We start from the raw sequence: 12,563 nt of genomic DNA, 5'->3' as shown, positions 1-12,563 counted from the left end.
CTCACCTGAATCATCCTTGCAAAGAATGAAGGTGAAGTCCAATATGCTATCACATGCTGCCAACATGCCAAAAATGTCAGGCATGTCAGTCACTGTGGTTGTTCCTGGAGGTATGCCTGGAGCTGCCTCATAAAATTTGTCATTTTCTGAAGCCTTTGTCAAAAAGTTGTGCTTCTATCCTTTTGTATTACAGAATATTCAGTATATTTTAATATGAACCTAGATCAATGCAGAGATGCAGACAAATATGCTATATTCTGTCATTATTTTTCCAGTGAAAGAGAATTAATTTGTGATTATTCACCACCAAAAGTATGCTTTTACCACAGTAGGGAGAATTAGATGCTATTCACATCTTTGAGGAGGCTGAAGTGTTAATTTTTAATTGGTACTAAGATTTGCTCAAGTGCATTCTCAGGTACCTTTTATGTTTATGCTGTATCTCACATGACAGTACTGTTCATAGGATCCAGAGAGTTACCTAGATCTTTTCTTGAAATCTGGAACTTTAGGAGTTACTTATTGTAATAACAAACAAAATACTGTGAACAAACACAATCTTTGCCGCTGTTCAGGAGCTTCAAGTATAACGTAACTGGCATTCAGTTAGAAGGAGTAACATTTTCACCACAAGTAAGGTGGAATTGTGTTAAATAAGAAAAGGAAATATTTGGCCAAAGTTTAAAGAGTAAGCCTTACTGGGTGATAAATCTTCCAGCCAAAAGGGTCAAACCTCTTTGGGGAACTATCTCAAAAGATGGTATTTGAACAGCCTTCTTCTAGACTACTTATAGGATCAGGAATCAAGAACTCTTCCTTAGGAGTTTGGCATTTTGTATTCACCCTGTAATGAGCATCAGAATGGAGCCAGATGTGGTCTGAACTGCTCTGAGATATTCAAGCAGATGCTGATTGATACATACTACCCGCTTTCTGAATCTTGATGACTTGAGTTTCACCATGTTCAATGTCCTTGCTGTACTGAATGGAGAATCCAGAAGTGTCCCACTTTGTGGGGCTTTTTGGTTTTGTTTGTGTTTTTAAATGTCAGTGCAAAAAATAAAAATTAACTATGTTAGAATAACTATGCTAACACTACTTTTTAAAGTGCTACTTTGTTAATAGTTAAGCCACGCAAAGGAAGGGATAGGGATGTGTTTGGTAAAAAGGAACTGAACAAACATGATCACTTCCCAAGTTCTGCTCTCAGGTATATGGTGTGAGAGTTCAGTTAGTGCACTTATAGCCATGCTAAACAGTGTTATACAAACAGAAATCAAGTGCAGATAAGCATATATTTACACATAGACTATGGGGACAATTTAGACCTGTTTGTGAGACAGCACATCCATCTTCAAACACTCAAGACGAGAGCAGCGTAATGGCTTCACTTCTGTTTGCTTTATGTTAAATTACATGGCACAGGGGGAATAAGTGTAGAAGACATTGCTCTGCCATCCTGCAACCTGTCACCACATTCAGGAAAGCAGTTGATACTCTAGGAAGAAACTGGCTTCATGAAGACTTGTTGGATTTTAATGCATTATAGTATTGTCTCATTCCTCCTGGTGTCCTTCATGCTATAGTTTTACAGTTTCTAAGAGACATTTAAGAGAGACCACAGTATTTCTTTACTGTGTGATATCTACACTTAATTAGTACTAATTATTTTTATGCCCAATTAGAATTAGCTACATGAATTATCATATATATCATACATGATTATCATGAAACTTAAAATAACCAGAGCTCGTGAATCAATAAACTGTTGTATCATTTGTCTCAACATGTAAGAATGAGCTGTTGTGCATATGCCTAAATTATTTTCTAGTGCAAAATATCACAGCTGTTTCTGAACAGTTTTTGTAGTAAGATTAAGCTGTGCTATAGGTCCTTACCAAATTTCATTTTTGAACAAATTATCTGCTGTGTTTTTAATTATCTTTTTAATGTGTAGCATACAACTACTTTAAAAATAAAACTAAATAGACTTAACCAAGTATGCATCTAATCCTAAAGGCACACAGCATTACTGTACAACACTGAGCATCTTGGAGAGAAAGGTTGTTTGACAAAACTATTATCAATAAATGGTTTGGTCTACTAAGCAGTTTCTATGTTTATCATTTCTCATCTGAACATTTTAACCCACATTTTAATATACTATACTTAAAAATATTGCAAACATTTAGTATGCAATGTAAATATCTATGGTAAATTAGTCTCCCCTTACATCAAGATTCTTCTATCATTATTGCCTTAAGAATAGCCCCCAGTTCTTTTCTGAGCACTATTCACTACACCTGACGCTTCCATCATAAGAAACTGTTTTGCTAGTATCTTTTTACTCACAATGTCTGAGTTGCTTTGTGTAGTTTAAACACCACTTTTCTTCAGTCAAATCATGCCTCCTCTAAGTCAAAGTATGTATTTTCCATAACTGATTCCAGAAGAACAAGAAACCATAACCAAAAAACAAAACCAAATATCCTGTCTGATAAGACAGGACCCTAATCCTAGATCAGAATTTTATACCACCTTCGGTCAAACTTATTTATTATATATTACAAAGACTTTTCTATCTATGCAAAACAGATGTGCATCTTAGTGATTAGTGACTTACTCAGGTGGGCAAGGCTCAGTGTTGCAGGGTCTTTGGTTTTCTGGAGGCTTACTGTCAGGGTCACAGTAATTGTTTTGTACAATGGAGTTGTCATCCAACCTTTTACACACCACCTCTTGTTTCTGCACGCCTTGGGATGAAATGAAACACTATTAATTAATCATTCTTGCTCTTCTACTTGGTGAGATAAAGTGTATTTCACCTACTAATTATTAATCCTACTATCCCCGCTTTAATTGGCTGAATGCTCCAGGTATGTGAATTCCAATTGACTGAATGCCCCTTGACCACACAGTGTCTTTCATTTTCCTTCAATTTTAGGCCACCCCACAGAGAGGATCTTAAATTGCTGTTGTTTTCTAAAACAAAAGTAATATATTTATAGATTTACTAACAGAATGTTTATATTTGTATATTGCACAAAATCCATTTTCTGTCTACCCTCCTCCCCTAGTAAAACACACTTCAATTTCCAAACAAAACATCACCAAAAACAATGTGGTCACACTTCAATGCAGAATTATTGTTTATGTGCTCTGGTTTAAAATAAAACAGCAATACTGGGATACAGTGTTGCATTTTTAGACATGTCATCCTATAAACATTTTCTTCATTAAAATAACAGAAGTATTATTCATTCTGAAAGATTCAGTATGTCTGTGAACTCTCATTTTGACTGGCACTCCCAGTTCCTCTTTCACTGTTAACCACCAACAGGGCAGTTCAGAATTTATTATTATTCCCAAAACATAATGACATATCACTGCCAAGACAACATGATAAGGCAACACATTTAAGCAGATTTTCCAATTTTTAAAAAAACAGGATCTAAAGAAAGAAATTAAAGAACCATTGATATGGCAACAGTGCAGCTCAGGGTATTGTTGTAAACAGTGGTACACATGGCCTCCTCTGTTTTTAGAACAAGCTGTATGATGTTTGCAAGCATAAAAAGACTCGATCTGCAATTTATATGCAGTTTTTATTGAACATGAGTAGTCATAATACTGAAATAAAAGGATCATTTGTATGATAAAAGCTGCAAAAAATCCCTAAACCTTTCTTAAAAACAGAAGCAATTATTTAACTTTTTCCAAATTGTGAAATTCATACAAATAAATTGGGATTAAAACATCCTGACTTCAAATATCTGCCAACTCTACTTTACAGGCCTCTCTTCATTTTAATACAAGCATTTTATAGGAGGTAGACTTGCAGTAATAAAATTAATTGTAAAAATATGGTTTTCAGGCATTGAACACCCACTAAAACATGTTCTTTCACCAAATATTTGTAGTCCCTTTGCTCATTTTAAACTAGCTAAACAACTTACCTTGCAATTGTTTCATTTGTTTATTCATTATGGACAAGAGTCAAATCTACTTTGGTTCCTAAAATGAGACCTATATGGATTAATTCCAATAGTGAGTCAAGCCTAGCCTTAAGATGCCTTAAGTTTGGCCCACAAAGCATTCTGCTTGGCTATGAACAGAAGTCTCCCAGTCTAAGCACAGAGGCATGTGAAATATCTCTATGATGTTATATGCAAAGGACCTGGGGAAAATGGTAACCTTCTTTTTCATGAGTCTTGAGGATGGCATGCAGTCCCCCATAAGGTTGCAGATCCAGTAGTAGGCATGATCCTTCTCAACCCTGAGGGGATTCCTACTTCCATGAGCATACACTAACTTCTGTGACTTAGTGATTATTTTAATTAAGGTGGCAAGACTGTGGTTTCTAGTCTGTAGATTATTTCTAGTTTTTAATCAATTACAGTCTGATGTAAAAGAGCAGGGATGAAAATCCATATCTGCCTGTGCTAGATGAATGTCTTATTTGCTGGTAACAGATTAAGCCCCTTTCTTGTCTTCCTGCCATTGGCCTCATGAATCTTGCCCATCCCTGGTTGCACTGTGGCCCAGAATGCTTATTAAAATAATCTTCCAGTTCCCTACCCCTCTTAGACTCTTCAACTATTCTATGACACACAGTTAGAGTACTCTTCTGGAGATGCACTCCCAGTTGAAATCTCTTCAGTCTGATATAGGGAACTGCTATTTAATAATTGCCATGGCATCCTGCAAAATACAGGTATTATCCCTTACATAAAAATATAGCCTTGTTAATTCAAATACTTTCAGGAAAACCCAGCAGTCTGGACCCTAAGCACATAAAAATGTTCCATGTGCGGCCTCAACTCAAATGTGCATGCTCCTGACAAGCATGGTAGGAGTCAGATTCATTACTCAACATACTGCTTCTTACAGGTTGCCTTTTTAGCAGGCGAGAATTTTGTATCAGCCCTCAAAATCACCTGCCTCCTCACCTTACCTCAAAATCATTAAATATGTTGAGACTAAAAATGCCTAATGCTGATGTCTTCACTCTACTGCACTACATAAATCCATAGTCCCAGGTTTACTTCTGGGATATCTCCTTTTTGATTACAGCTACATGTAGACTTCCCAAAGTAGGCAACTTTAAATCAGGTTGTAAATCATTTTTACACATCTGACATCTCAGGTTATCCATAAACATCACAATAATTTTAAAGTAAACTTTATTCATAAAAAATATATTGACTAATATGACACGTCTTACATGTGAGCCAGGTAAACCAATCGGTTTCTTCCATTTGCTCTTCTTTCTACATGTATCTGGATGCCACAACATTAGACAACAGTAGGTACCACTAAACAGTGCAGAAGACTGCCAGACTATTTTCCAAGTGTATCCTACATACACAAATCTACATGAACAAGCTAAAAAGAAAATACCATTTCTGAACAGTATACAACCTCCATTTTTTTTGCTAATTTTCAATTTATGTGCTTTACATGTTGGAAAAAAATCACTCTGGACAACCCTTCTGTGCATCTGTTCACACTAGAGTTTATTTCAGCCACAATACAAACTGTGCCCAGTACTGCAGAGGAATTTTACTAGTGCCTTATCCAGTGTCATGAATACTTTTAAAGAAATACATCCTAAAATCAAATCTGCCTTTATCATGACTACAACATATCCCAGTCTTCCCCATGTCTCTTGGCGTTGCATTGTCAGCAAATTTCATCAGAGCTTTCTACTTTTTATGTTACTATCAGAACAAGAAAAACTGAAGTCTGATGAGACATGTGAAAGGTCTTTAAGAAGTCCACTAGGCTCACTGCCTTTTGGCCCAGTAATTTACATTTTAAGCATGCCTCTTGTCTACTAATCTTTTCTAATTCTTTATTAAATATTTACTTTACTCCTTTATTACTATTTTAGTAGAGAAAAGACATATCAATTGTAGCATGAGAGAGAGGGAAAAATGTTTACCAGATAAGGCTCTCCTTTCTAATCTCTTAATTTCATTCTTGACAATAAAGTGGGAAATCTAAATATTTCAAAAGCTGTGACAAGATGATTAATTTTAAATTCTATAATCTATATAAACACTGCCAACAGATGAGAATAAATAAAATCAGATCTGACAACCTGAGTAGGAGTATTTCTTTTGCAATTTTCTACTCAAACTTCACCATGATAAGAAATAATATTTTAAAGAACTAACCAAACAGTAATGCTAGTAACATGGTGCTGCTAGTTGGCATAGAATTTATGTTCAGCTCTGAATGATGAATAAACATTTATCCTTTCTATCACAAGCTGCCTTAATTTTCTTGGTGGCTGATAAAATAGGTTCCCCTCAAATTTCCCCCAAATAGAATTGCTTAAAAAATACTTTATAATTAAGCATTTTAATGATGCATACCATTCTCTCAAATATATTTACGGGATAGCATAGATATTAATGTTATGTTTTCACTAAATTTCCTACTGGCATCATACACATTACCTTCCAGGCTTTGGCTAAAAAATTTACTAGCAGCCCCAGTTAATATATTTCTGAGGAGCTATGTAATAAGTATTCTGAAGTACTATGAACACAAAGTATCATTGCACTCAGTTTTCAAAAAAATTTAAACCAGACGTTATTTATTGAACGTTGGTCAGGTAGCATATCACCCCTAAGACAGCATTCACCACTATTCACTCACACAGTGAAGAACCTTTAATCCATGCCAGGCAGATATATTAAACCAGTTTTAAAATGTTCTGCAGCATCTTGCCACACAGTATGTGATTTGTGATACAAGAAACATACATATGGGTTAACGAAACTTTACATCATTGCTGTCTAATTGTGCTTTTTCAAATAACTCGGAAACAAAATTCAGATTCTAACTTTAAGTCAAGAAAAAGAAATGGAAAAGTCTGGAAGTGCAGTTTTTACCCAGACAACAGCTACAAGTTGGTTAACCCCTGTGGGCCTTGAAAAAATCTTTTAAAATTATCAACTCTGAGTATATGGTCTCTCTTAAAGTAATCTAAAAAGCACAGCTAAACAAGTTCATTTAAACTTTTGGGGGAATAATTACAAGCAGTTAGACAGAAACACTCTGCTTTCAAATCTACAGATCTATAGTTTATAATAACAGACATAAAAAGTCCTCATGACTGGTCAATGCAATCAAAACTCCAGTGGTTTAGTGACCATATTCTCCAGGAACTGAGATGTTTTGCAGATTTCAATTCACAAATAGTCTGCATGACTTCCAGTAGCCAAATTTTAAATTACATGGACCACATTTTATTCTTAAATTAAAATTTCAGGCATGTAAATGCTATATCTATTTTTTAGAGTAATCTCCCAAAAATTATGGTTTGTGGTTTCAACAGTTAATTATAGAGATGCCAGTACCAATACATAGTGAATCTTGCATCAGTAAAACTAGTGCATGCTGGTTAATCCAGAAATACTTTCTGAGCTCACTCATGAGATCACAAGATGTTCATCACAGAGACAAACTTACATTTTCCTTGATGAAGACAAGTATGTTTTATTTGTCTAAAGACAGTTTCATAATTCATCTGAAGGCATGAAAGAAAAACATAGTAGGTACCACTCTACAAGAGTGATGAGCAGCAAAGGAAACTGGACAGCAATCAATTTACTTATAATAAAATACTGACTGGATATTTCATAAAAAACCATGAATATCTAAGATATTTGAACCATCTGGAGATGAACTCTAATAGAATGTATGAAATCAAAACCAATGCTTAGGGTACCTGGTAAATTCCAGATAATAAATGCTGTCATTTGTTGCCATTTATTGCTAGAATTCTATTAAACATGGAAGAAAAATTTAAAAGGAGATATATACACTTACTGGAGTTTATTTTTAATGTATACAAAAGTAAAAATACACAGAAGGATTTTTTTCTTTTGTTGGATTTTTTTTTAAACAATACCACCAGCAGTTCACTTTCTTCTTAAGAATACTTATGGATCTGGACGAAGTCATATACTTGACCTTGGAAAGCATCCCTGGAAGTGTTTAAAAAATGCATAGATGTGATGCTTAGGGACACGGTTTAGTGGTGGACTTGGCAGGCCTGGGTTAACGGCTGGATTTGATGATCCTAAAAGTCTTTTCCAACCTAAATAATTCTATGATTCTAAGGTATCATATAAGGAAAGACAGGCATGAGAGTAAATAAACTGCAATTCTGTGGTCTGTAAGTGATATATATCACCCTTTTCTATTTTAGCACTTTCTTCTTCTCTTTACATCCTTCATTTTATTGCTTTATTTTCTATTTCTATGCATTCTAGTTTCCCCTTTCTTAGATTTTTTTGCATTAAATCAAGTCTGTAAAAAAATCTTCTGTTGTTGTCATTTTTTTCTGAATTCCAACAACCTGTTCATCTCTCCATCCCTTCTAAATTGTGTTCTTTCCTCTCCCACTCTTCTCTGTCTAAACTTGCACTGTATATTCTAGTAGTTTTGTCATTATTTTTCTGTAGTCTTGTCCAAGTCTGCCACCAGCTATAAAGACCTATACAAGATAGTAACAAACTTTCCTTCTGAAAACCCTTGACTCAGAGTAGAAGAGTTATCAGTGAATTTCAGGAAAGAGAATTAATATGGAGAATACATGTAGCTCAGTTTTACATAATGTTCCCAGAGAGGAAAGACTAGCTCAGATAGTATAAATTTTTATTTTAAAGAAAACTTTTTCACTATAGAAAATACTGGTTCTAGTATGAAAAAAAGGAAAGCTGCAATTCTGTATTTCCAAGCCTAAGAACAGATATTAAAAGACAGATATTAAAAAATATTGAAATTATATTCTCATTCTACATATGAGTACATGAATCCAGGAAAAGAAGTGTTGTCTGTTACCAGGCAAGCTGTTTTAACTACCTGGTAAATCCGAAGAACCTATTTAAAAAAAAACTCAAGAAAATACCAAAATAAAACTCAGATTTTGGAGACGTGGTTTCTGCTTAATTCACTCTACAGGATATGATGCTCACTTGCTGAGCAACTATGGAATATTTTGTTCTTTTTTCCTTTAATATGAATGACACTACTAAATACACAAGCGGTTGAATACACCATTAGCAAGTTTGTTGATGATACCCAGCTGGGAGGTGCTGTTGACTCTTGAGGGACAAGAGGCCTTGCAGAGGGATCTAGGTACATTGGAGCATTGGGCAATCATCAGTGGCATGAAATTTAACAAGAGCAAATGCTGGATTCTGCACATGGGATGGAGTAAATTAGCAATGGTATAAATTGGGAGAGGAGTGGCTGGAGAGCAGCCCTGCAGAAAGGGATCTGGGGGTGCTGGTTGACAACAGGCTCAATATGAGTCAGCAGTGTGCCCTGGCAGCCGAGAGGGCAAATTGCATCCTGGGGTGCATCAAACACAGTATAACCAGCTGGTCAAGAGAGGTGATTAGCCCACTGTATTCAGCGTTGGTGTGGCCTCACCTTGAGTACTGTGTGCAGTTCTGGGCCCCACAATTTAAGAAGGATGTTAAGGGACTCAAATGCATCCAGAGGAGGGCAACAAAGCTGGTGAAAGGGCTGGAAGGAATGTCCTATGAGGAGCAGCTAAGGACTTTGAGTTTGTCTAGTTTGGAGAAAAGGAGGCTGAGGGGTGACCTCATTGCTCTCTGCAGCTTCCTGAGGAGGGGAAGTGGAGAGGGAGGTGCTGAGCTCTTCTCTCAGGTATCCAGTGATAGGACGCATAGGAATGGTTCAAAGATGCACCCATGGAGGTTTAGACTGGACATTAGGAAGCATTTCTTTACTGAGAGGGTGATCAAACACTGGAACAGGCTTCCTAGAGAGGTGGTTGATGCCCCATTGTGCTAATTTTGGCTGGGGATACAGTTAATTTTCTTCATAGTAGCTAGTATGGGGCTATGTTTTGGATTTGTGCCAAAAACAGTGTTGATAACATAGGGATGTTTTAGTTATTGCTGAGCAGTGCTTACACAGCGTCAAGGCTTTTTCTGCTCCTCACACCACCCCACCAGCGAATAGGCTGAGGGTGCACAAGAAGTTGGGAAGGGACACAGCTGGGACATCTGACCTCAAATGACCAAAAGGGTATTCCATACTATATGACATCATGCTCAGCATATAAAGCTGGGGGAAGAAAAAGGAAGGGGGGCTTTCAGAGTGACAGCATTTGCCTTCCCAAGTAACCATCACGCATGATGGAGCCCTGCTTTCCTGGGGATGGCTGAACACCTGCCTGCCCATGGGAAGTAGTGAATGAATTCCTTGTTTTGCTTTACTTGTGTGCACGTCTTGTGCTTTACTTATTAAACTGTCTTATCTCAACCCTTGAGTTTTCTCACTTTTACTCTTCCAATTCTCTCCCCCATCCCACCAGGGGGGAGTGAGTGAGCAGCTGTGTGTTGCTTAGTTGCTGGCTGGGGTTAAACCACAACATCCATGCCTGTCAGTGTTTAAGAGGCATTTGGACAATGCCCTTAATAACATGCTTTAACTTGTGGTCAGTCCTGAAGTGGTCAAGCAGTTGGGCTAGATGATTATTGTAGGTCCCTTCCAACTGAAGTAGTCTATCTCTCGTTAAAGAAGTACTCACTTCCTTCTGTTTTTTAAATGCAATCAAAATATGTAATTGTTTGTTTCACAAACTTTATCTCCTAGACTCCTCCATGAAGAATAATGTCTACTGTGAAAGAGTCTGTTGATTTCAGGTGCCCAGCTGAGTTTTCAGAACACTTTACACATGCTGGATGAATTTCATTGCATGCTTCAGAGCTCAGATATTTCAGAGAGGAACCCAGATAATGATGAACTGATAATTAGCAAGTAAGAATGTAACATATGCTTTGAGTTGCTCAGTAGCACATGAGAACCACACAAGGAAGCCAGGAATGGAATTCAGAGCTCTTGCACTGCAAGCAGGAATCCCTCCTTCTTCTTCCTCCCATTCCATTTACAACATGTTCTTCCTATTCTGCAAAACTGAGACAGGCCCTGAACAGAGGTCTTGTTTCAAAAGTTAAAGTGCTTTTACTGTTCAGATGTGACCCATCAGCACAGCAGAGATGAATGTAAAATAGAAGTCCAGTGGAAAAGACAGCACGTTACCATCTAATAAAGACTGCAGGTTGTTCTTGGCTTGCTCCTTGGCTCCTGACTGCTCCAGTTATCCTTCTCCAAGACAAGGCCTACAGGCAGCTCTAGGAATTGCTGAATGCAGTGGATTGCTCTCAAAAGACTATGAAGAAGAGATTGCACAGTTTGGAAAGTTCTGCAATATACAATAGTCCAAAACTATTTAAACTTTGCACTGTCAAAATGCTGTTCTAGCATTTGTGCTCTACTTCATGACATTCAACACATCCTCAAGTTCCTATCACTCTGGTGGGCTGTATGCAGTTCTCACTTTTCCTTTTTTTAGACACTTTGTATCAAAAAACATACACCAAGTAATAACTTATGTTTTAAGTCACAGACTTGGTCAAATGTTATGTAATGCAGATACAGTCAGCCTGATTTAGAGAGAACTAGACCTAAATAGCGTGGAGTGGACATGAGCTAGTATGTAACACAGCCTCAGGATCAGAGAATGGTCCCTGCTTCACAGAACAGCCACAACAACAGAAAACAATTTAAAATTTCATGGTCATCCTTAATTCTGTCATCTCCTAGCATCTAAATACTTGCAAATTTGATGTTCTTTTAAGACAGTTTTTTAAGTGTAACATACACCTAGACAAAAAGACAACATTAGAATACAGACATGTTCAGAGATGGACAGAAGTTAGTGTCAGTTACAATTTAGATTTGCCTACAGCTTTGATACAAAGCCTATACTTTGATATGAAAGCATATCTGGCTCTACATCATCTAGAGCTTTCCTGGATCAAGATGGAATATTATATGATCAAATCTTGATCAGTCCATGCACTACAGGTGTGCAACACCAATTACAATGAGAAGCAGGAAAATGTTGATGCCTTTAACCTGTTTGCAGTCTGTCCCAAAGTCACTACATAATTTTTTTAACCTCATAAATAAAAAATAATTTCCATACTAATATTCCTCACATATTTTTATTGCCCCTTTTTTACTTTCAGTGAGAAATACTTTAACTGTTGAATATTTTGTTATCCTTTGATGCAGAGCAAAATTTCTCTTCTAAAGACAGAGTTCAAGTAAATAGAATTTCAGTAATGAACTCCATAATAAATCCTATAGAAATAAACAAAGCTATGCAGTGGTTTCATTTCTAAGATTTCTCAACACTTCATATTTATATTAGCCAGCTTTTCCAGTTATGGTCTCTGTCTCTACAATCTTTGTCTCACGTTCTTTTTCCCTGACAGCTCCTTTTTAGAACTGTGTTTCCTTTTGGCAAAAGGAGCTTCATAAACTGGGAGGAATAGCAAGTACTCATATGGAGAAAGCAGATACAGTTTTTAATATGAATCATAACTAAATGAAACATTTATTCCCTGAGTACAGAGATCAATGAAAATAAGTGACCATAGTATAAGGATATACTAAGCTGAAAGGAGAGAAAAGTGCCTGGTTTAGCCACCACAAGCTATTGA

The 12,563-nt window shown here is 36.6% G+C and overlaps 1 protein-coding gene and 1 long non-coding RNA gene across 5 annotated transcripts in view; one reads left to right on the top strand and one right to left on the bottom strand.

The window, feature by feature from the left end:
• LOC129783133 (uncharacterized) overlaps positions 1-11,082 on the top strand; it is a 51,172-nt gene extending 40,090 nt beyond the window's left edge. The window contains exon 3 of the long non-coding RNA XR_008745122.1: positions 10,648-11,082. This is a non-coding gene — a long non-coding RNA (uncharacterized LOC129783133). The remainder of the gene's footprint in view (positions 1-10,647) is intronic.
• LOC101923076 (A disintegrin and metalloproteinase with thrombospondin motifs 6) overlaps positions 1-12,563 on the bottom strand; it is a 166,570-nt gene that overhangs the window by 23,865 nt on the left and 130,142 nt on the right. For 3 of the 4 annotated variants that reach the window (XM_055792873.1, XM_055792875.1, XM_055792874.1), the window contains one exon: positions 2,624-2,753. In XM_055792873.1, coding sequence (XP_055648848.1) covers positions 2,624-2,753 — 130 coding nt within the window. Of the gene's footprint in view, positions 1-2,623; positions 2,754-11,094; positions 11,225-12,563 lie in introns of those variants that run through there. The other variant, XR_008745112.1, reaches the window with a different exon arrangement.

This window comes from Falco peregrinus, chromosome W, assembly GCF_023634155.1.
Source record: "Falco peregrinus isolate bFalPer1 chromosome W, bFalPer1.pri, whole genome shotgun sequence".
Lineage (NCBI taxonomy): Eukaryota > Metazoa > Chordata > Aves > Falconiformes > Falconidae > Falco > Falco peregrinus.
The sequence above is the reverse complement of the archived record's forward strand: the minus strand, read 5'-3'. Positions and strand labels throughout refer to the sequence as shown.